The sequence below is a fragment of the Aspergillus ibericus genome (genome assembly GCF_003184845.1).
Source record: "Aspergillus ibericus CBS 121593 unplaced genomic scaffold BO80scaffold_17, whole genome shotgun sequence".
Lineage (NCBI taxonomy): Eukaryota > Fungi > Ascomycota > Eurotiomycetes > Eurotiales > Aspergillaceae > Aspergillus > Aspergillus ibericus.
This window is the reverse complement of record NW_020292115.1, coordinates 556,840-579,018: the sequence shown is the minus strand read 5'-3', so window position 1 is coordinate 579,018 and position 22,179 is coordinate 556,840. Positions and strand designations below refer to the sequence as shown.

The 22,179-nt window shown below is 54.0% G+C and overlaps 10 protein-coding genes across 10 annotated transcripts; 6 read left to right on the top strand and 4 right to left on the bottom strand.

The window, feature by feature from the left end:
• Positions 1-867: 867 nt before the first annotated feature.
• BO80DRAFT_62342 (alpha/beta hydrolase family protein) lies at positions 868-1,433 on the top strand. The gene has a single exon (XM_025724645.1). The coding sequence runs from the start codon at positions 962-964 to the stop codon at positions 1,343-1,345; it is 384 nt and encodes a 127-aa protein (XP_025575882.1). The 5' UTR covers positions 868-961; the 3' UTR covers positions 1,346-1,433.
• Positions 1,434-1,618: 185 nt separating this feature from the next.
• On the bottom strand, positions 1,619-4,588 carry BO80DRAFT_424760 (uncharacterized protein). The gene is made up of 4 exons (XM_025719361.1): positions 3,431-4,588; positions 3,307-3,373; positions 2,760-3,246; positions 1,619-2,691 (listed from the first exon to the last, which is right to left on the bottom strand). The coding sequence occupies exons 1-4, from the start codon at positions 4,302-4,304 to the stop codon at positions 2,044-2,046; spliced, it is 2,076 nt and encodes a 691-aa protein (XP_025575881.1). The 5' UTR covers positions 4,305-4,588; the 3' UTR covers positions 1,619-2,043.
• A 291-nt stretch (positions 4,589-4,879) lies between these two features.
• BO80DRAFT_444623 (uncharacterized protein) lies at positions 4,880-5,362 on the bottom strand (the record flags this gene model as incomplete). Its single annotated transcript, XM_025721442.1, has 1 exon — positions 4,880-5,362. One exon carries the CDS (start codon positions 5,360-5,362, stop codon positions 4,880-4,882), a length of 483 nt encoding a protein of 160 aa, XP_025575880.1.
• A 239-nt stretch (positions 5,363-5,601) lies between these two features.
• nop12 (rRNA-processing protein NOP12) lies at positions 5,602-7,440 on the top strand. The gene is made up of 2 exons (XM_025716825.1): positions 5,602-5,822; positions 5,894-7,440. The coding sequence occupies exons 1-2, from the start codon at positions 5,739-5,741 to the stop codon at positions 7,358-7,360; spliced, it is 1,551 nt and encodes a 516-aa protein (XP_025575879.1). The 5' UTR covers positions 5,602-5,738; the 3' UTR covers positions 7,361-7,440.
• A 452-nt stretch (positions 7,441-7,892) lies between these two features.
• BO80DRAFT_424757 (uncharacterized protein) lies at positions 7,893-9,187 on the top strand. Its single transcript, XM_025719360.1, has 3 exons — positions 7,893-7,932; positions 7,998-8,412; positions 8,491-9,187. Exons 2-3 carry the CDS (start codon positions 8,065-8,067, stop codon positions 9,022-9,024), a joined length of 882 nt encoding a protein of 293 aa, XP_025575878.1. The 5' UTR covers positions 7,893-7,932; positions 7,998-8,064; the 3' UTR covers positions 9,025-9,187.
• A 690-nt stretch (positions 9,188-9,877) lies between these two features.
• Positions 9,878-11,384, top strand: BO80DRAFT_62273 (uncharacterized protein). Its single transcript, XM_025724644.1, has 3 exons — positions 9,878-10,197; positions 10,271-10,508; positions 10,575-11,384. The coding sequence occupies exons 1-3, from the start codon at positions 10,034-10,036 to the stop codon at positions 11,346-11,348; spliced, it is 1,176 nt and encodes a 391-aa protein (XP_025575877.1). The 5' UTR covers positions 9,878-10,033; the 3' UTR covers positions 11,349-11,384.
• Positions 11,385-12,338: 954 nt separating this feature from the next.
• On the top strand, positions 12,339-13,063 carry BO80DRAFT_464455 (DUF1993 domain-containing protein; the record flags this gene model as incomplete). The annotated part of the gene is made up of 1 exon (XM_025722655.1): positions 12,339-13,063. One exon carries the CDS (start codon positions 12,339-12,341, stop codon positions 12,843-12,845), a length of 507 nt encoding a protein of 168 aa, XP_025575876.1. The 3' UTR covers positions 12,846-13,063.
• Positions 13,064-15,027: 1,964 nt separating this feature from the next.
• On the bottom strand, positions 15,028-16,385 carry BO80DRAFT_424751 (GPI anchored serine-threonine rich family protein). The gene is made up of 2 exons (XM_025719359.1): positions 15,785-16,385; positions 15,028-15,721 (listed from the first exon to the last, which is right to left on the bottom strand). The coding sequence occupies exons 1-2, from the start codon at positions 15,990-15,992 to the stop codon at positions 15,237-15,239; spliced, it is 693 nt and encodes a 230-aa protein (XP_025575875.1). The 5' UTR covers positions 15,993-16,385; the 3' UTR covers positions 15,028-15,236.
• A 1,760-nt stretch (positions 16,386-18,145) lies between these two features.
• BO80DRAFT_424749 (CCCH zinc finger protein) lies at positions 18,146-20,615 on the bottom strand. The gene has a single exon (XM_025719358.1). It carries the CDS (start codon positions 20,515-20,517, stop codon positions 18,559-18,561), a length of 1,959 nt encoding a protein of 652 aa, XP_025575874.1. The 5' UTR covers positions 20,518-20,615; the 3' UTR covers positions 18,146-18,558.
• Positions 20,616-20,792: 177 nt separating this feature from the next.
• On the top strand, positions 20,793-22,121 carry BO80DRAFT_464452 (DNA-directed RNA polymerase III subunit RPC25). Its single transcript, XM_025722654.1, has 6 exons — positions 20,793-21,045; positions 21,120-21,218; positions 21,321-21,417; positions 21,482-21,568; positions 21,618-21,681; positions 21,733-22,121. Exons 1-6 carry the CDS (start codon positions 21,034-21,036, stop codon positions 21,953-21,955), a joined length of 582 nt encoding a protein of 193 aa, XP_025575873.1. The 5' UTR covers positions 20,793-21,033; the 3' UTR covers positions 21,956-22,121.
• The last annotated feature ends 58 nt before the right edge of the window (positions 22,122-22,179 follow it).

Here is a 22,179-nt window from a genome sequence, read left to right as displayed (position 1 = left end):
CACTGCCGGGATCGGGATCTATCCGAACCCTAATCTCCCATCCCATCCCATTCTTTCGATTGAAAAACTGATATAAAAAAACAAAAGGGATAACAATACGCTGACATTCATAGGGATCAATTGCAAGTTATGTCAAGATCAGGACCCTGATCATAATCATATCAGAGATTTACATTGCCCTCTATACTGTTCCTAAGAAGTATATCCCTAATTGAACTACAGAACGAGTACCTAGCATTACTATCGCTACGACTATTCTAATTGAGAAAAAAAAAAAAAAAAAAAAAAGAAAGAAACCCCTCAAACAATCCCCTAGCCTATCATACCACCAAACCAACCATACATCCGACACCAACCGCAAGGCACCGCAATCACAAAAAGCGACGGCTCGCACCCCGAGGAAGTCTACTCCATCTCCGACTCAGCAACCCCAATCCAACTATCCCACACACAGTACCTCCATCGCCGCGCTCCCCATCTCCAAATCACGGCCCATTACCACCCACGCAACAGACGGCTACTACATAGTACCTCGACGGAATCATCTACGTTCCCTCTTCCTACACCCCCGACGACGGACCCCCTCCCCACGATCCTCCTCCCGCATGGAGGACCCTACTGGCGCATCACCACGGGTTTTGCAATCTGCCATTGTCTCGAGGCCCCGGTGCTACACTCCAGCGGGCTATGCGGTTCCGTGTGTGTGTCCCAATTACCGCGGTGGGAAAGTGGGCGCGGGGAACAGCATGCGGCGTATGCGCGCGGGGGAGTAGGCACCGTCGATTATACAGATTGTATTGACATCCTCCGAGATAGTATCGCCCGGGGTTGGGTCGACCCGTCGCGGGTGATCATCGGGGGTTGGTCCCAGGGCGAATTTCTCTCGTATTATGCCGTCACGCGTGAGGATTTCCACTTAGAGGAGCCATCTGTGGGGCTGGGGGTAAGGGAATGGACCTCCATGACGATGTCGAGCGATGCATACTGGATGCAGAGTGAACTAACTGGCGGTGCGCCTTGGGATGTGGATGCGAACATACAGCCCGAATCTGGTGCAGACTCGACTACTCCCAAGAAACAATGGATCAGCGACACCAATAGTCGGAGGAGCAGCGCATTATCGCACATGCGTCAGGTAAAGACGCCCATTTTGATTCTGCACGGTGAGAACGATGTGCGGGTGCCCATAGCACAGGCCATTGCGTTCTATCGCGCATGTGTCTGTAACAAGGTGTCGGTGGAGATGGTGACGTATCCTCGAGAAGGGCATTTTATTGTGGAAAGGAGAGATCTTTGGGATATGTGGGAGCGCTTGAGGAGGTGTTGTGATCGGTATTTACGGTGACCGAGACCTGTCGAGATATTGATCTAGGGGAATACATTCATGGTAGAAGGGTCTGGAGTGTTAGGTACATAATCTGATGTCTGATTCATTGTATATGACCAGAATTGCCAAGCTTGTAATCAATTCATCCTTCAAATACAGACCGATCCAATTAACAGCCCTAATCGCCGCTTCAGCGGCGCTAGCCTCACATTCTACAAGGCCATCACTGGTCGCCAGAACATAGGGAATGATTGGGTTGCATCAATGTGGTATCATGAAGGATCGGTTGGTAGATGAGAGCCAATCAGTGAAGATATTTCTATTCTAACCTCCTCGCACGGCTGACCGCGCACTCAAGCAAATACCACAACGCCATGAAACTGTAGGTAGACATCACACCGTGGCATATGTATGTATCGTAAACAGCAAGTCCAAGTCAAACATGATAAAAAGATTGTGGAACATCAAACCCAGCAAGTATTAACCCCGATGCATCCGTTCGCCCATATTCACACATGCCCAAAGCAGTCCCTATCAACAGCCATTGATAGGAACCCGCACAAATTGCAAAATAGATCACTTGAATTCGTCCCTGTTGCCAGTCATACATGCCAATCCGTACATACATTAGAAGAAACACTCTACAACACCGGAAAGCGAAGCCCTGTACAATGAGATGTGGGGATCCCACCCCCGGAGATATCAGTCAACGTGGGTTATCGCGCCGCCATCTGGTTCGACCCGGGGCCAAGGATCCCCGCTGACTGATGGATGGAGTTGACCGGTCGGGAGGAAAGGGGTGGGGACGGATCTCGTTTGGAGGCAGCCGCCTGGAAGAGTCCGAGTCGCGCGGAGGAGGGTGAATAGGCCGCATTTTGAGAGGGCCCGGGCGGAGAGCGGTGGCCGAGGGTACTATTATACGGCACGGGGTGTGGTTTGCGTACGTCGAGTGGGGAGGAGCTTAATGATCGGAACCCAGATCTCCGCTCGGCCTCATAATCAGGATTGGCAAACGGCCCAGGGTTTTGAGGATGCGGTTCTTGATCGTAGGGGGTGTTGTTCGCCGAGGAGTTTTCGGCAATCGTGGACGCGGAGCCATTGGGGGCATGGATATCGACCACCCGTTTTTGTGCGGCCGGAGTCGTAAACACAGGAGCCCGGGGGTTCTCAAAAACCCGGCTCTGTGGTCGTTGTGGCATCTGCTGATGCTGATGGATGGGATGCTGCGGGTTGGCCCATGGGGTCTGCTCCAGGAAAGCCTCCTCCGCGGCTGTGCGGTAGACGCTCGATGACATGGCCGGCATGGCACCCCGTGGGAGCGTGGGTTGAGCTTGTGAAACGGGCACCCTCGGTTCAATGGAGATCTGCGTAGGTAGAAATTAGCCTGGGCGCTGCGGACGGATGATAGTGTGGTATGTTTCAAAGGACTTACACCCATCTTCTCCATATCCTCGTCAAGCTCGGATGGCCGCGCCGCCGACAGCGCCGGGGCAGCCGGGAAACCAACATATTTGGCAACCCCCGCCATGATAGACACCTCTTGATTGTACGCGGTTTGGTGGGCAATCTGCTGGGAACGGCGCATCGGGAACGGAATGTAATGCTGTGGGCTGACCTCGTCCGTTTTGAAGCGATCGTGCTGGATCGAGTAGAACTGCTTGCTGATAGCGCTCGAATGCTTTTCGCGAATGTCCCGCGTCCGCTGAAAGAACGTGCTGTGTGCTTGAGCTCGCTCAGCCATGCTCTTGTTCAAAAGGGCCTTCACCCGGTACTGAAACAGTGTTTGTTCGTATTTTATCTTGGTATCGCGGTAGCGCCCAATGCATTCGAGCTGCCGCAAGTATTCGGGATGTGTCGGGTTTTTCTCGTCGAGCATCTCCAACTCCCGGTTCAGTTTTGAGATCCTCTCGTCGTAGATTCTATCAGCCATACGATTAGCACGCGACACAGAAAGCACAGGAGTTTTATAGGGTCCTTACTTGTCTCGTAAAGTTGCAAACTCCCGTTCTAATACAGCTAACGAGTCCATCGCAGAGATTCTCTTGGCTGCTAGGCATGCAAATTAGTATTGGGCGGATTAAAACCGGGATGACTGTAACTCACACTCTTCCTCAAGTTTGGCGGCAGCCTCGCCATCGTCTGCATCTTCACCACGTTCTGCAGTATCATCATCGCCAAGGTCGTCGGCCTCTGCACCCGTCTCAAGCGCGCCGTTATCGACCTCGTCATCGGCATCTCTGGTTTTCCGACCCTTCCGCTTACCCTTCTTGGCCCTCTTGCCTTTGGTGGGAACGGCTGGTAGGGTGGACTCGGGGATTTCGTCGGCTGCGGTATCTTCCTCAGTGGTCTTGGGAGGTTCCTCCATTGGTTCAGGAGTGAGCACGATATCGTCCGGAGGAGGGTCGCTTAGATCGCTCTTGACTGAGCCACGGCGCTTCTGGGGCGGCAACTCTTCTTCGTCGACCTCGGTGCCCCCCTCGTCGCCGGACTCGAGTCGCTTGCGCTTCTTGCCAGTACTTTCTGAAAGAGCAGAATCCTCCATCCCAGGCGTCTCATCGGCAACTTCAGCGGCCCGGGTGCTTTTGGCGCGAGGCTTGCTGGGCGAATCATCTGCCACCTGCTCTTCATCATATTCCACATCATCGTATGTCGTCGACTGAGCCAGTTTGCTAGGACTCGGCTCATAGCCGGCCGCGCTTACGACGATGTTTGTTTTGGAGCGAATATTTGGCGAGTCCTCGATGCGCTCCGTTTCCGCTTCCGAGTCGTTTTCCGGCGCCACCTTCTCGGGCTTCGGGGACTCGTAATCGGAGGGGATATTTTCAGATACGTCATCGATTTCACTCAGACTGCTGGATCTATCATCTCCCATGAATGAATCATCCAGAAGGAGGTTCTGTTCGCCATTGGTAACAGCAGAGTCTGCTCCAGCTGGCGCACCCACCGAAACAGGCTCTCTGCTTTCGGCCACCTCCATAGTTGTGCGCGGACGTCAGATTGATCGACAGGACGGGAAAAATGGTAGGGAAAGAAGGATTGAGCGGATTTTGTGTGGAGGTTGTGGTTGGGGGACTTGTGGGGGGTAGACAAGTCAGTGGAGATCGGTAGGATCAGGGTCGTAATTCTAGATCAATGGAGAACAAAGCGTTAGAAAAAGTGAGAGACAACATGATATGACCAAGAAGACGCGGAATGGGAAATATCAACTGAGGGGAGGGAATCGAGGAAATTGTCGAGGACGAGAGGGGGAGAGGAGAGTTGCCAAAGGCGGTGCGGAGGTTCTGATCACACCCCAGACGGAGCGAAAGTCACTTTCGCTCCCGGTTTGGGCTCTGCCAACTGCGACGACCCAACAGCAACGCTCAGGGCACTGTTTCGGGCTTCCAGAGCCCTGAGGGCATCGCGTATGTCCGGCACCAACTATGTATCCGTCTGAAAAGCCTTGAAGAACATACCGTTCAGTAATGCGCCAGCACCGAAACTCGTAAGATCCCAGCTGCCGCGACCGAGTACGATTCCCTGAACCACCGCGGTCGCGGAGAAGAGACAGGGTCAAACCAGATGAGCCCAGAAGTATTGACCGAGATCGAGTGTATAGGGGCCTCGCGAGGGTCCGTGCAAGCCAACCGTCGTCGAGAGGGTGTCAAGGTCGAGGGGGTGGACGTCAACGCTCACGAAGCGGGCAGGACGACAGTGCAGCGTAGCGGGAGAATGGGCGGCATGGAAGAGAGGAGCATAGACGGTTGGAGGGGGGAACGTTGTAACCAGCAGAAAGCGAGCGAGTAGTGTGGGGAAAGAGGCTGGAGATGAAGACCACCAAGACTGAAGCGCTAGGGGAGCGATGGCAGCTTGGAGGTGCGAGGAAAAGAGGAGGAGGCGGCGGCGGAGGGAGAAGAACCAGAGCAGCAGCAGCAGCAGCAATGATGGAGATTCACCACTGGCCGGCCGCTTCTTTCGCTGCTCTCTCGCGGGCGTCACGCTGCCCGTATGCCGCCCGTATCGCGTTCTGCCGGTTGTATCGTTGCCGGGCCCCATGACACCTCACCGCCTTGGGGGGTTCGCTCCCCATCCTCGGTGTCATCCCCAATTGAAGGCCACTGGATGGCAGGGAGAATTCGGATCGGCTGGATGTCAACCCTAGAGAGTTCTGTTCGATTCTATCATTCTGACCGCATTTTCCTGTTGTTGAGACCCTCAACGTCTGCTAATCAGTTGGACCGCTATCAGTCCCCACGTGACTTCCCCGGCGCCTATCGCCAAGACCCCCCCCCCAAAAAAAAAAGGAATATCAGAAACAGAAACGCCAAGGCAGGGAATACAAGAAGCTCGACAGCGGAACGACTGTCAGCCCTCCCATCTTACATCTCATTTCATTTTTCAAAAGGGACGGGATCCCTAGATTTTTACCATCATGGGAAAGACCGATGCGTCTGTCCCTCTCTTGGGGGGGAAAGCCTCCATTGATCCAACTCTAGCTGCCTTGTTCGAGACGAGTGTGCGTAACACAACACCTATTTTGCCCGCAGTCATCTTTTGGACTAACATGGCCCCATGAGGCATTATTAGGCTGGCCCAGTCAAAGCTCCATCCATCCCGACCAAGGCGGAGAAGCGGGCTGCGGAGGACGATGAAGATGAGATCTCCGAACTGGAAGACGAATCTTCCCTCGAGGACGAAGAGATGCAGGAGGCTCCGGAAGCCTCAAGTGACGCTGGCAGTGAATCGGCTCAGGTAGCCGCCGAGGCACCCAGCCGGAAGCGCAAGAGGACAGCCGCCGAAGATGTCGAAGATTCATACATGCGCCGCATAGCGAAGGAGCAAAAGAAGGAAGATGATAAGCGACGGGAAGAGAAGGCGAAACGACAGAGGACAGCAGAGGGCGAGAAAAAGGACGATGAGGAAGAGTCTGAGGATGAGGGAAGCTCCGCAGAGGTTGAGGAGAGTTCCGATGAGGATGAGGGCAAGACGGAGATCCCGAAGCACGAGAGCCAGGCCGGAGACGCTGAGTCTAAGGAACTGGAGAAATCCAACCGGACTGTCTTCCTGGGCAACGTGTCTAGTGAGGCGATCAAGTCCAAGGCCGCTAAGAAGACTCTCCTCAAACACCTGGGATCGTTCCTCTCTACACTTCCGGAGTCTACGGGGCCTCATAAGGTCGAATCGATTCGCTTCCGTTCTACGGCCTTTGCCAGCGGTGGCCAGGTTCCCAAGCGAGCTGCATTTGCCAAGCAAGAGGTTCTGGATGATACGACGCCATGCACCAATGCATATGCCGTCTACAGCACCGTGCAAGCTGCGCGGAAGGCGCCCGCTGCGCTCAACGGTACCGTGGTTCTGGACCGCCATCTGCGTGTCGACAGTGTTGCGCATCCCTCCCAGACCGATCACAAACGGTGTGTCTTCGTCGGTAACCTGGACTTTATCGACAACGAGGCCAAACCCGATGACGAGAAGAAGAAGAAAAAGAGAGCCCCGGCAGACGTGGAAGAAGGACTCTGGCGGATTTTCAACGCCCACACCGGTGGAAAGAAGGAGAAGAAGGAGGGTTCCAAGAATGGCAATGTCGAGTCGGTTCGCGTGGTCCGTGATCGTCTCACTCGGGTCGGTAAAGGGTTCGCCTACGTTCAGTTCTATGATCAGAATTGTGTGGAGGAGGCTCTTCTGCTCGATGGAAAGCACTACCCGCCCATGCTCCCCCGCAAACTCCGCGTGTCGCGGGCCAAGAAGGTTCTGAAGAAGCGTGGAGACAGTGGCAGCCAAGGGAAGTCACTCGGAGAGGCCGATAAGACCCTCCAAGGTCGCGCTGGCAGACTTTTCGGTCGCGCCGGTGCGGCCAAGTTGAAGGCTGCCGCAAATACGTCCATTTCACAGAACTCCCTGGTGTTCGAAGGCCAGCGGGCCACGGAAGGGGCCTCGCGCATCCGGGTGAAGACAAAGAGCCGCGGCTCCAAGGGCAAGCCGAACAACCGGAGCAGCAAGCGTGCTGCGGCCTACAAAGCCGCCGGAGGGTGGAAGGGGAAGACGGCTAATTAGAGAGGGTCAGGCCCTGTAGTGATGTTTCTTTATGTAATTTATTCCCTCGGTGTACATCGGTTCTTAAAAGCCAATCCATGCGTTGTGTGAACTATCAGTATCGTACTATTGTACCTGTGGTACGGCAGACGTAACTTTGAGCCCAGGAACATGGCCATGACGTCATATCTCACTTGGCCCGATCGATATCAATCACGCCTCTCCTCCAGCCCAGGCATTTGCGCTCTCTGCTCGTTTCCAGGCCAGCATATGAAGAGATCGTGCAATTGCTTCTTCCGCGCATCGGGCGTCGGTGCATTGATTCCTGACATTGAACCGTGTCTCCCATTGACACCTTATCTTCCCCTCTCTCAATCCACCCGGAAGGCGGGGTGAGAACCCACGGTTACACCAGGTATCACCAGCTCGTTGGCCAACCACACCGGAGTCAGACTGGTGCCAGAGACTGTCCATTCGAGATGAGTTTGGCTTAAGCTACCATCTATCTATTGTATAACCGTTACCGGATTAGCCTATCTACTAGACTTTGAAGGCAGACAGTTCAATTCCATACTGAATCCGCAAGTCGGTCGGTGCGTGACTCCGTGGATTTACGGAGGGTAACGCGCATCACAAGGTTCTAAGTTCTCTATCGCAGAGCCAACAGTGGCATTCTCTATCTTTGCTCCTTCTTCTACTCGAGTGGCTCGCAAGCTACAGCCGCAATGATGCTCCCTTTTGTTCGTCGACTTCCTGGACATCGGCGACGACCGCACCCGCGCAACGACGGGTCCAACAACTCACCGGACGAGGATGGGCAGGGCGCCCCGGCAGAAGATGAGACATATTACCCCAGCGGGTTCGATGTGCTGAAGGTTCGGTATCTACTGCAGCATATTTGGCAATGGACAAGAGGCTCGCAAGAATTGTTGCCAGTTGAGCTTGTGGATATGATCGTGGATACAGCCGAGTACTGGGCTTCGTCGGAGTCCGTCATGGAAGGAGAGACTCTGATCCGGAGGGATCAGGATCAGGTGCTTCTGACGACATTGCCTTTGTGCTATGATGCGCAGGTATGTCATTCTGCATGCATCCCTGCTTGTGTGGGAGGCTTTTTGAGACATCTCTGCTGACCTGCAATTCCTTTCCAGACGTTGGACACGGCCTCTCCCAAACTGCTTCCATACCGGTCTACTCACCCGTGCCGTAAGGTCATCTTCACTATTTCATCCCACGACCAGGGCTGGGGAGGAGGGGCAGGCGATAGAGGCCAGTACGCGGGCTCCTATTCGTGGTTCGATACCGAAATCATCCACTCAGCACATCAGTCCTCACAGAACAGAGCCCCAAGCAATCAACCTCATCAACCAGAGGGTCCATTTCACTTCGGACCGGACCATCCTAACTTACTTCCAACTGCCCGGAAGCTACAGTCTAATCGAACCGCCGTGTCACGCTCGCAAGTGCATACCATAGTCTGGCATCATCTAGACAACATCGCTACAGACTCAGACGAGGCAGTAGAGATCGAACGTGATCAGGGACGAGGACGGGCCACACTGGATGGGAGCCAAGTCCGTGCTCTCGAGGTTGGAGATGCGATTGCAATCTGGGGACGAGCACGGTTTGCAGGGTGGGCGAACCATGTGCAGCGCGTGTCGGTGCGAGTGTTTTGGGCGGTCTAAGCACCGTCCATGGGACCATAGGGACGTCGTATACCTACGTAGCTAGAAGTTAGTTAACTATGCCTCGATGGCTAACTAAGCACCTATAATGCATTGTTATAATCAGCAGACGTCTTATCGTCGGGTGGATGGTCGATAAAGTCCCTGAGCCTGCCGAATGCGGCGGGGCAGCATCACCTCATTCTCCAAGGCGATCACGCAATTGCGCCAAGCCCCCAAATTCCGTCATCTGCGTGTCTGAATATAAGGTCGCTTTCTTCCTCCACCACCAACGACGCCGGTTTGTTCTCTCTTTTCCGGCCAAACTAGACGAGACAAACCGTCAATCGGTTCAACCAGGATTCAAGATGCCCTCTGTTCGACGGTGACCCATCTCCTCAACCTCCCATCGCCCAGCGTCCCTCCTTCATTCCCAGCCAAGGCGACAGAATGTGACAGCCGACGGAAAGCGGCTCAGGGGGTTTCCAGAGGGAGCCCAGGTGGGGCAGGCCGCAGTGATTGCGCAACAACCGAGCAGTCGTGCGAGAAGCGAGAAGCGGTGATACACCCTAGCTGAGCCAGTGAGCAATGCGGTTATCACCGCCTGACCGGCGGTGGCGGCGGCATGAGGTTTATCTCGCCCGAGAGAGGTTCTTCCCAGTCCCTGCACCGTGACTTGGTTGCTGGCCGGCTGATAGCTGACTGGCTGATCGGCCATCTGCCCATCAGCCTGCCCATCTCGGCCGTCCGGTTACTTGGCTATCTCGAGTGGTCATTCACGTTGCCCCGTCCGTGGCTTCCCCTCTCCCGCCAAACATGGCGCCGACGCTCGTTCGTCTGTTTCGCCGAGAATTACGCCGGCAATCCGTCGCTCCCCCCTTGGATTCTCTGCCCCCATAAATGCCTCTCCCGCCCTTTTGAGTTCTCGCTTCGATTGCCAGACTTCCCATCCCCAACTCTGTGAATCTGGGATCTACCCGACTTTATCTGCTATTGTCTTATCAGCCCGACCTGCCTGGGCATCGTCAGAATGGCTCAACCACAGAAATGTGCTGCTGTCGTTGTGGGAGCCGGTCCGGCCGGTCTGGCCGTGATGGGCAATCTCCTGGAGAAGCAACTTGGAGGGAAGATTGCCTGGGTCGACCCGTTCTTCCAGGGTGGCCGGATCAATCGCAAGTACCGCGAGGTTCCTAGGTCAGTAGCCAGAATGAGCTGAAGTCATCGGATGAGGAACACTCGTGCTGACTGGCTCCGTCGGTTTGATCAGCAACACCAAGGTGTCCTTTTTCCAGGCGTACGCCACGGCCGTGCAGCCGTTCCGCACCGTCATCAACAACACTCGCATCCCCAGTCCATTTTCAACCATGGCCAAACTCGATCAGGATAAAACCTGTCACTTGCACCATGCGATCGATGTGGTTCGGGCTCTCACCGACGGCATTGTCAAGATGGACCGCGTTCTGGCATGTCGAGGAGTTGTCACAGCTGCCAATCTGGCAGAGAAAGTCAGTTTACATGGAACTCTGGGGTTCAAGGTGTCCTTCATCACTAACCTCTCCGCCCCTGCATAGACTGCTACCTGGACTGTTCGAATCAGATTCCAAGATTCCCAGGATGAAGTCGAGGTGTTGACGTCTCGACTCGTCTTCTGTACCGGGTCGTCCCCCACCGAAGTTCCCATCTCCGTCCCAGGACACAACATCGAAAGGCTGGACCTAGATGTAGTGTTGAAGCCCAGTGACCTGGTGTCACATCTGCCCCGGAATACGCCCTTGACCGTCGCCGTAGTGGGCGCCTCTCATAGTGCCATCCTAGCCCTTCTCAACCTGATAGACTTGGCCCGCACTTCTCACTCCGAGCTCCGTATCAAGTGGTTCACCCGCCATCCCCTCCGGTATGCCGAGTTCATGGACGGTTGGATCCTCCGGGACAACACGGGACTCAAGGGGTCCGTGGCCGACTTTGCACGCCAGCAACTGGAAGATGACAAGCTGCCCCATTCCGAAGCCGGTCGGTTCATCACGAAGGTGGACTGCGGCGGAGGACACGAGCAGGCGCAGTTTGAGCGGCATCTGCCCTCATGCTCGCACCTGGTGCAAGCCATCGGATACACGCGGGACCCGCTCCCTGAGCTGTCCGTCAACGGCTTCTTATTGGAGCCCGAGTTCGACTCGATCTCGGGCGGCTTCCGCGACGGCAACGGCCGCACCGTCCGGGGGTTGTACGGCGCGGGGATCGCCTTTCCGGAGCGAGTGGTCGATCCATATGGCAACGTCGAGCACGCGGTTGGGTTCTACAAGTTTATGAATTTCCTCAAACGGGTAGTTCCGCAGTGGACGTCGTAGCTTGTCTGTTTTGTGATTCCCCTGAGCCCAAATGTGTTGCCGTCGTCCCTCTGGCAGGTGACCGGCATGACTTATGATGAATATAATGGATTGGTGTGTTGCATGATGAGTCTTAAATCATATTCTAATCTAAGTGGACAAAATGCATACCATCGACTCCCAAAACGAAGCTGAACAGTCGACTCCTCCAAAAGCCCACCCTTCTCCATGAAATCCAACAATCACAAACCACTTCCGTCCCTAAACCTGAATCTCGTCTGGGCCTAGACAGTAGACACATATCCCCCTCCCCTCCCCTCCACTTCACTACGTCATCCCATCACCCCCGCCTATCCTATCTTCAACTCCATACAGTATAGACAGCAGTAGTGACACCCACTTCAGGCAGAAACACTCCCTTAGATACCAAGTACATAATACTCCGCAGTTAGCCCATATCACCGTACTAAGAATAATAGCAAGAAAACCATTACGCAACCCGGCCCCCAACCTGCCGAAATGAACACTGACACTGCTTATTCTCACCCCACCCTCGGGTAACCCACCCAGCTACTATCCACCTTCAGGCAGACAATATACTGTGTATGTACTATAGATAGATCATTCACAAGATGACTCGTAGTATCCCATATAAACCTACAGTTACGTAGTTGACAAGTAGACAGGTAATGTAAGAACATCCGATTTATAATCATGAACAGAAGATTGGAAATCCAGATCACGGGCTCGAATGGATCTTCCACGGTATAATCACGATGGTTGTTATTGGGTGTGTGTGTGTGTGTGTGTGTGTGTGTGGTCTGAGGCTTAGGTGGCTATGCTATTAGAGGGATAATACGACATCACGTGTGGGTTAGTACTGTCAGCCGAAGGATTTGGAGGATAAAAAGGTGAGATTGATTGGGGAGTCATTGTGATCTTCAGTTTTCCGGACTTCAGATCTACCTGTCTATTCTTTTCAAGTTGCGATAATCAAATCAAAAGTCAATCATGAGTTTCACCTTCTACGACGGAACCATCGCGGTCATCCAGAGTACCCTCAAGTCTCTGACCCACGTCCTCCGCCAAGCCGAGACACGTCCCGATGCGACCGCCCTCCTCGAGGCCCGGCTGTACGAAGACATGTACCCCTTGACCGATCAAGTCCGCCTCGCGACCCAGTTCTCGGAGAATGTGGCCGCCAAATTGACCGGTCGGGAGCCGGTGGTGTTCGAAGGCAAGCCCACCACCTATGCTGAATGCTATGAGCGCATTGACACCGTGCTGGAAGTGCTCGGCAAGGCCGACAAGGATGTCGTCAACCAGCATAGTGATATCGTGTCGCCGTCCAAGGTGGGCGGGAATCTGACGATGGATGTCAGTGGCGCCGTGTATGCCCATACCATGGCCATGCCGAATATCTATTTCCATTTGACGACTGCGTATGACATTCTGCGGAAGGAGGGCGTGCCGTTGGGGAAGCGGGATTATTATGCGGGTTTCTTTCCTCTGTCTTGATTCAGTGAGGAGAATTTGGGGATTGTGGATGGTTGTGTCAACAGATCTGCATGATCAAGCCATGTGTATACAGTACTCTGGCGGTTGCTTTCGTGCAGTCCCCAGCTTTGGGTAGAGAACGCATCGCTGGGAAATTGAAGTTGGCTCAAAGTCAAGCAAGTCTCGCTCATATATGTATTCCTCGATGGCGACGCTAGGCGTGCTCGCACGATCAGATCATTCTGTAGAGCCATCAGTAGCGATTGTTCACTGTAATCTGTAAGGGCCTAGCTGAACAACCCCACATCAAACCGGCGTGTCCATTTGATAGGACATGTACGTAGCTTGCTCGTCGACGTTGAAGAGAAGACAGGAAGACAAAGAGAAACAGAATCAGGTGACCTCCATGCCGTCACGTCATGAACAGAACCGAAGGTGTCAAAGAAATGGTGTAACCTCAATCTCACTCCATCATCTACGTACCCCCGACGCTAAAGAATCCTGTCGCCTGTTCTGGGGCCTGGAAAGCTTGTTCCATTTGTGGGTCGGTTCGGATGCAAGAAGTAGATACCAACGGGCAGTGGCATCACGGCTAAGGATAAACTGGGACTATGTCGCTCTGGGAGACCAAGTCCGAGGGGTGTGTATCTAGGAGGATCGCGTACTTGCAGCGGTGAATACGTCACAGAGGTGCGTCGATAATGTATGTAGATAAGGAGATATCTGTGTTACGTGAGGATCATTTCCGCTGTAATGTCCATCTATCTATCTACTGAATGAACATACAGAGTACTGTATAGTGTATGAAACCCCCCAGATCAAAAACCGATAGGACCAACTCATAAAAGCAACCTAGTCTCTACCTACCAACCCGGAAGTGAACACGAACAACGAACAATCTCGAATGAAAGACATCCAATCGAACCAATCACAGCCCCAGGAATCGCAGAATGGATATTTGGCCGATCAGCCAATCCCACGGTTTCTCGTTTCTCGGACGCTGCCGATGCTAATCCGAGTTATTGAACTTTTGGCCAGTACACTAAGCAGGTGGCCTGGAGAAGATGCGCTCATAGCATTTATGATCCTATCGGGGGTAATATTTTTATATTGGTGATGGTCATAGAGGTACTCCGTACGGAGTAGATAGGTCCTCGTTCCTACACATCACAAACATACCTAGGTAAATGTGTAAACTCCTTGCTTGTATTTGACATTGGGTCTCAGGGGTAAGCATTCATTACCGACTTCCGGAAAAACTCTGGCTGCGCCCATGGAACCGTCGACTTACCCGTGATGATCTGTAGGGTACTCCGTACCTTGCAGGAGAAATCCAAGTAGGCAGCTAATGCATCCAACCCTTACCCTGAATGTCTCCGTTTTGTTCCACTCTGAACGTTTAGTCCCCTATATTTTCCCTTTCTTCTTGTCATTCCACCATCGACCACGGAGTATCTACAGAGTAGTCTGTACTCATATCGGGTTCACCCACCAGATGACGCCATCCCGATCCCCAAATCTTAGCAGTTAGCACACAACACCAATTATCAAGTACTAATCTTTATCTCACCTTTAATTTCCGACCGCTGCTGCTGATGATAATCAAATTAATTTCGCACTCGCTCCACCGGGGGAAGTGGACCCTTGGCTAACGGCCTGGTTGGATCATCGTGGAGCCCGCCAGTGGTCTGGATCTTCCCATGTCATTTAACGGGACTGCTGATGCTTCCGCGTGCCAGCCTTGCCTAGTAACCCGGCCTATATCTCAGGCACTCGGCTGTTACCTTCAGCGACTCTCAACTCCGTTTTGGAAGAGATATCCATGCCTACCAGTCCCTAGAAAATAGGGATAGACCTGTCCAAGGAGCCAAGGCACTCCCAGTCCCATCCAGGCCGGTCGAGATCCCGGTGGGCCGGCCACCACCAAGCAAGGCCCGTCTCCCCACCCCGTCAGAATCTTCACCTCCCCGTTTCATCATCCAGGTACCATAGGCACAGCTACACGGCTACACAGAAACACAGCTGTACACCTCAGAATCTGCCTGTTGCATGCATGAGACTAGTCATTCATTACACAATCCGTATCTACATACACCATAAAAGTCCCATCTCGAGACCAAACCAAAGTCGTAGTAATAATTAACATAACCCACGCCAGTGCCGACGGCACCTGACAGTGAAAGCCTGGATGTAACACTCTTCGACACACAAAGATGAGCCTCAGACATTCCAACAGGGTAAGCGAAGTGAAGGTTCCGACAAGGCGTCAGAAGTGTAACAGGGTGAACAAGAAGGCGTAAATAAAAGGCGCTCAAAATCTATGTACCAGAAAGTAAAAAAAAAGGTGTCTTAACCCGACCATGGAAATGGCAGCCCTCGGCCGGACGGGCTAAGCAGGACGTCGTGGAGAGCTTAGATGAAGGCAATGGCTCCAAGGACGAGTGCCATCATTCCAAGAGACACCCGGTTGGTCATACCGGCATTCGTCGACAGCGTGGTCGTAGTAGCGCTGGCAGAGCTCGAGCTCGCAGTCTGAGAAGAGCTAGACGAGGCAGTCTTAGAAGACGAGGCCGATGCGGAAGAGGCCGAGCCAGTGGTGGAAGAAGAAGAGGTAGAAGAGGTTGTGCTCGCGGTGGCCGTAGACAGCGTGGTGGCACTGGCAGTGGTGGACTGCTCGCTGGAGGAAGAAGAGGAAGAAGTGCTAGAAGCGGCAGAAGACGTGGTCGACGAAGCAGCACTGGTGGTCACCGAACCCGTGGTACCGGCAATCGAGAAGCGCGGGGTGTAGTTGACGATGCTAGTGTCATCATCGTCGATAATCTCGACGGTGTAGTCGGACCGGCTAGCAAGACTGGCAGAAGGAGTCCAAGTGAAGTTACCCGAGTTGGCGATGCTCTCTATAACAATTCAATCAGCATCTAATCCAACATCTCCATGAAGCAGCAACAACAGATACGTACCGGCAATGGAATCACCGGTGGTGGTAGTGAAGACAGCACCCCACTGGAGACGCAGGGACACAGTGCCACTGGTGGTCGGGTCCCAGATGAGGGTGGTCGGGCTACCGGCCTCAAATTCGTAACCACCGTCGGGGACGTTGAAGGGGTTCTGGGCAGCGGTCGCGAGAGTCGCGAGGGCGCTGAGAGCAAGATAGAACATAGAACGCATATTGATGGTGGGGGAAGATGTAAATGTGAATGGGGTGACTCGATACAAAAGTGGCTTGATATGCGATACGGACGTTAATGCACGATGCAAGTGTGGGTAGTACAAGAAGTTGAAAGAATGACTTCAATGCAATAGACGGTCAAATGAGTGAACCGGGTGAGTGGGGGAGAGAGAGACTGGACGACGAGAACGAAGGACGGACGTCGAATAGGGCAAGCGCACGAGGGAGGGAAGGAAGAAAGGGAAGAAAGGGAAAGAGGAAGGAACCACCGGGGGGAGAAGGATGACTATGTATACGGACTGGCTCTGGCAGGCTCAGCAGCGACGAGAGGATCCATTATTGCGGGCAGCGCGACGCAGGGCACAATAAGCGGGCGATGCGATGGATTGGATGACCCTGTGACTAGTGCCAGGCAGGGTGGATGCCGGGCCTTCCTGTTCCTACTTCCTAGTGTTCCTGCCTGCTGCTAAGAGCCTTCGAGCCTAGCGTACCGGGCGTACCTGCTGTATCGGAGCCCATTCACAGGATTTGGAAAGGACGGGGCACATCCCCCACCGGCGCTAACCTCTCTTAGGGTCACTAGTCCGTCGACTCCTTCTCTTCTGGCCGCCAGTCCCGGTGAAAGCCCGGTCCGGATCCCCTCATTCTCTTCCCACTTGGGCGGAAGGAGGGGACAGGGCTCAGGCCGGCCTCGGGCGTAGCGTAGTAGTGTGTGTACTAGTACTATTTCCACGCTGAGACCGGGGTCATTGGCGGCGGTGGTGGCCAATACTCAATAAATATCCTGATAGATCCGCCGCCTCCATGAGAAAGAACACTTTCGATTCGATTTATCTGCGTTAGTCTGGAGATCGAGGAGTAAATATAGCCCTCGATACGAAGAAGAGCTGGGCGAGAGAGGCCTTCAAAGTTCAGACTCAGGGGGAAGTCCAGCGCAATCCAGGGCACACAGGCGATCATTGGGCAGGATTGAAATTAACCCTCTCCGGCTGTTCCACCCCGGCAAACTTTGTGAGTCTGCCACGCCCTCGTTCGGGTCTAGCTCGAAGGCCGCCTGAATTATTCTGTCTGCTGACTACGGGTACGGTATCATTGTTCTGTACCTGACAGGATGAGGGATCCCCATCCCCGAGCTGACTGGACGGTGGATGCAGGAGCCAGATGATGATAGGTACGGACTCAAACGCGGTCCTCCGTCCTATGTAGTATAAAGAAGGATTCGCAGTCGGACCATAGAGCGCCTCTTATTGGACTGGGTATCTATCTTATCGTGATGTGCGCGGACTTGACATGTGGAATTGTGGATGCAGCCGATCATGATTATTAATGCCTGACTACGGACCACCTTATGTACGGATACTACGGAGTACGGAGTACCCCGTACAGAGAAATGAAATCAATCTAAGCCACCGACATCCCATCGAGATCCCTGCCCTTTAGCCGGCGTTCGCAGGAACCTCTTTGTCTCACTCTTATCGCCGTTCCCCTCCTTAGCAGTTAGCAGCCCCCGTAGTTCTCCTCCGGTTCTCCCACCACTCGCTGCCCCTTTCCTTTTTCAGCAATGTGCAAAGCTTCAAGTCCACTTGGTCGCCCGATTCGCTAAGCTCACCCAATCCGTTAAGGATTATCGGGTTCTAACCTCTTCATGCGCGCGACCTCACTACTAAGATGCGGTACCTCCATCCTAAAGTCCGAAATCCATCACACTACACAATTGTCTAGACGTTAGCCATTGTTCCCCTTCCGGAAGAAGGGGTATTGGTCCGCTGGCGTTCTAATCCTGGAATCAAGACCCACGGGTTAGGCATCCAGTATCCGGAGTACACAGTACTCAGTACAGAGCCCTCTCATGGAAAGGTGCATCTCGTCCGAGCGCCCATAAATCACACAATCAGGAACCAGGCACTAGCCAGAGGGGCTAATCTTTCCAAGTGCAATTCCAAGCGGGGAGGTGCCACTCCGGCCGAGCTAAGGGAGGCCTAAGCGAAGAGCAACCGCATCGCTATTGTTAGTATCTACTGGTTCGCGGCGGTGGCCACCTCGGCGCAGCTGCGGTTACATTCACCTAAAATTGCTCAACGGCTACCTGGTTAGTGCCGGGTCTAGAAATCCCATAGCATACCCAGGGAAACAAAGAGGCACTGAATGGATGAAGTCCGATGTGGGTCTGCTAATGCTAGCCCGAGCTTGACACGAGGTGTTATAATACTACGTGAGTCTAGCTGGGTATGTACATTGATTGCACCATGGCCTTTGAGAGTGTGGAATTACCTTCCGTATGCTACGCAGTGGCCACGGCCGCATCGGCTTCCTGCCCGGAGATGGTTGCTTCGGGTGCTGCCTGTTGCTCCTTTGCAACATGCTGCGTAGCTTCCACGCCCTCGGTCACCGAGGTTTGGTCGTTGGCGTCCCCGGGGTTCTTCGGTCCATCCAGGAACCCATTCTCTCCGAGCCATGCAATCGCCTCCATGACTTTCCGATCCTCCTCACCCTTTTGGCGCTCCAGAAGCTAGCAATCGTGCTCGTTAGTTATGTCCCCACAACACAACACGACCCGAACTTGTATCAGATGGGGAATGCTGGACTCACCGCTTGTAGAAGCCCCTTCCGTCCCTGTGGTGGCTCCGCTGGCTTCGCTCTATTTCCTCGCTCAGGCGCCTCGTGCAAAAATCGGCAGTTCTGCCCACGCGCGCAGCGGCCATTCCGAGCAAAGTGCCTGCACACCTTTCTCTTGCTGTCGCGGGCCGGTGGCGCTACCCGCTCGGGTCCCTCTCGTCGAGAGCTTGCCTCCTCCGGCGCAGAATCATCGTCGCTGTCAGAATCATCCGACGATGAGTCTGACCCACTTGACGACGTCCAGTCGCTGCTATCGGAGACATCTGAAGACGGCACGTTAAGCCCGTCACCCTCGCGAGACTCTGCGGGATTTCCAGCGTCAGACTTGATCTCTGTCACGGGCGTGGCGCCGCCGTTGTTCGTTTCAGTGCCGTCAGCCGCGGTCGACCCAGGCTTGACAGAAGTATCCTCAAAGCCTGTGCTTGTCCCAGCCGCGGAATCAGAAGTAGGCTGGACCTGAGCTTCTGGAGTGGCCAATGGCTGCTCTACATTGGAGTCTGTTGCTGCTTTTTGCAGTTCCTCGGCCCTAATCCTGGCCCTTTCAGCATCTGCCTCAGCTTTGGCAACACGCTTCTCTTCTTTCATGAGCTTTCGCCGCAGTTTATCCGCCTTCTGCTTGGCCTTCGCAGCGGCGTCCATGGGGTCGATAGGTTGCTCCTTGGTTGTTTTGTCGTGCTCTTTTCGATTCCGACCATCCTTTTGCGCTCGCTTCAATTCCTGCTTCCGCAGATCCCTTTGTCGTTGCGCTTCCTGACGCGCTTTCTTTGCTTCTTCCATGGCCTTTTTCTTTTCTTCCACTCTCGCTTGGGTCGGATACCGTTTCTTCCGCTCCTCAATCCAGGCCGCAATATCCTCCGATGATTGCAGCGTGGCGGTCTTTCCGCGATATGTGATTTGAAGAGATGCTGAAGCGCCAGCAGCTCCGGCCGCCAGCCTCGCTTCCTCGTCTGCATCGTCTTCCTCCTCGCTCGACTCATGCTCGTCAGTCTTCGGTGTCAATCCAAGCTGATTATGCTTTCTCTTCTTCTTTTTCGGCTTTCGCGAGGTATCGACCGGTGGAGGCGGTTTGGAGGGAAGAGGATTCCCAAAGCTGGGGACCGGAGGCGGTGCAGGAATTCGCGGCGCGACTGACTGGGGCTTCCCAAAGGCCGAACTATGGTCACGCTTGTTCGCATAGTTCGGTGGCCTGTCTCCAGTGGATGACTGAGCGTTGTAATTATTGAACGGGCGCCCACCGCGCTGAGGACTGCGCTGAGCTCCGGCGAAAGATCCTGCCGGCCCCGTGTGCTCAAACCCCCAGCGCATGGGTGGGCCCATCATTGGCGTTTGAACCGGTTGGTTGACAGGTTGGTGCGAGGTCATGACAGAAGGATAGGCAGGCCCCGGTTGTGCAGGCGACGGCGTGTATGTCCCACCATAGTTAGGCTGGCCTTGATAATGCGGAACACGCGCTGCTTGTTGCGCAAACGGTTGCGGGGCGGTGTAAGAGGAGGCATTTGTAGGATGTTGAAAGTTCGGCGACGCTGAAGCAGCGACTTGGGTTGTAGGCATGGAGTGCGGAGTATTCGACAGAGGCTGGGTGGTATACGCAGCGTAGTTCATCGGGGCGTAGCCGACGGAAGGCGTGGCGGCAGGATATGCGCGGTTGGCATCAGGCGTCATGAAATGACCTCCTCGGGCACCTCCCCGATTCCCGTATCCTCTTCCCCGGCCTCGAAAATGGGCCCCGGGAGCATGGCCACCTCGCTGGCCATAATAGCCCTGACCACCATATTGAGCTGAGAAGGTTCCATTATGGTGATATTGTTGCTGTTGCAGCTGCGGTTGTTGTTGTTGTTGTTGCTGCTGCTGCTGCTGGGAAGGAGGAGGGGGAGGAGGGGGAGGGAAAGAGAATCCCTGAGGGTTCATGGCGAGAAGAACCCAGTCGACCTTCAGAGCGAGGCAGCATGCACGCCATCCTCACGGCATCGCGAAGACTTCACGAGGTCGCAACTCATAAATGGCCGACGGACCAAGAGTGACAAACCGTCGTTATTCCGTTCCGAGCAGAAAGAGGAATCGCGTGCCGCTCACGTGCCGCTCCCGTGGGGCCCGCGCCCTCAGGCAAAAATTTCAGGCAGATCCGCGGCCTGCGATTGGCTGCCGGCCTTGCTGCAGTGCTTCTGCGCCCGTCTCGGTCGGTCGCTTTAGAGCTGCTAGTTGCTGGATATCTACGGCGAGATATATATCATGCCTCTGGGAATGTGGAAAGCTTAGCCCCCAAGGCTGCCGGATGGAACTCAATTGAATTGGACTGGCTCCTGAACATGGAACTGCGTCCCGACCGCTTTGATCATTTCCCCGACTGTCTGTCCTACTAGAATAGAAAAAAAGAAAGATCTTTTCCGCCGCCAGCCGTTGAGCGCTACATCGAGCGACTTCATCATGTTTATCCTTGTCAGTGATCTTTCGCTTTCTGAGACTCGCAGTGAATGTTGGAGTGAAAGTACGGGCTGACTAGTCTCTCCCAGACCACCATCTCAGATCTGATCCAGATCTCCCCGGAGGATTTCTCCAAATATAGCGCTGTGGCCCTCGAGGATAACATCAACGAGAAGTATGCCAATAAAGTATGTGTTAGCCCTTCAGCGCCCATCCTGGTGTTTCATTTCCACTCGACGCTGGCGGCGTCGCCAGTTGCTTGTGAGCCTTGTTGACCTCTTCCGGTGAAGGTCATCCAAAAAATCGGTCTATGCATCGGTTTCTACGACCTGCTAGAGTCATCCGATGGCCTGATCGGCCATGGTACCGGCTTGGTCAATGTAAACGGTAAGTTTCCTCTGTGATGGTGAGATCTCTTCTTTCATAGCAGAGTAGCTAATTCCGTCCGCAGTCAAATTCCGCCTGATCGTTTTCCGCCCGTTCAAGGGGGAGATCATGCTGGGGAAGATTTCAAGTGCTACGGAGCACGGCATCAAAGGTGGGTTTCTAGTCTGTCCTCAATCTAGTCCTATGCTTACTGTACCTAGTTGCCGTAGAGTTCTTTAACGACATCCTTGTGCCTCCGGATCTGCTCTTGGATGGCGCAAGATTGTGAGTATCCCGTCCAGCCTTGACATTTGTCATCGTACTGACGTGTGTTAGTGATTACGCCGATCAAGTCTGGGTTTGGGAAAATGAAGACGGCTCGACATTCTACTTTGATGTAGGTGAAGTCGTCCGTTTCCGTGTTGAGATGGAAGAGTGGCACGACCAGATCCCCAATGCTCCGGATCTAGGAGATGCGTCTGCAATTGAGCGGAAGCCTCCCTATTCCATCATAGGATCCATGCAAATGGCTGGGTTGGGCCCGACTTCGTGGTGGTAATGGCTGGCTTTGTTCTGTGAATACGAAGGCTTTCCGTGGACAGGATGGCATTGTACACTGTTCGTTAAAAGGTTTGTGTGAGGGTTTGGATATACCATGTTGGGGATTTACCGATGAAGATTAGCTACCCATCGTTAGACGAATAATGACATGATCTTGGCTACCATAGCTGTTTTCATTATGTCGGCTCGCGCCATCATGTCGAAATCAAGGGATGGTATGAG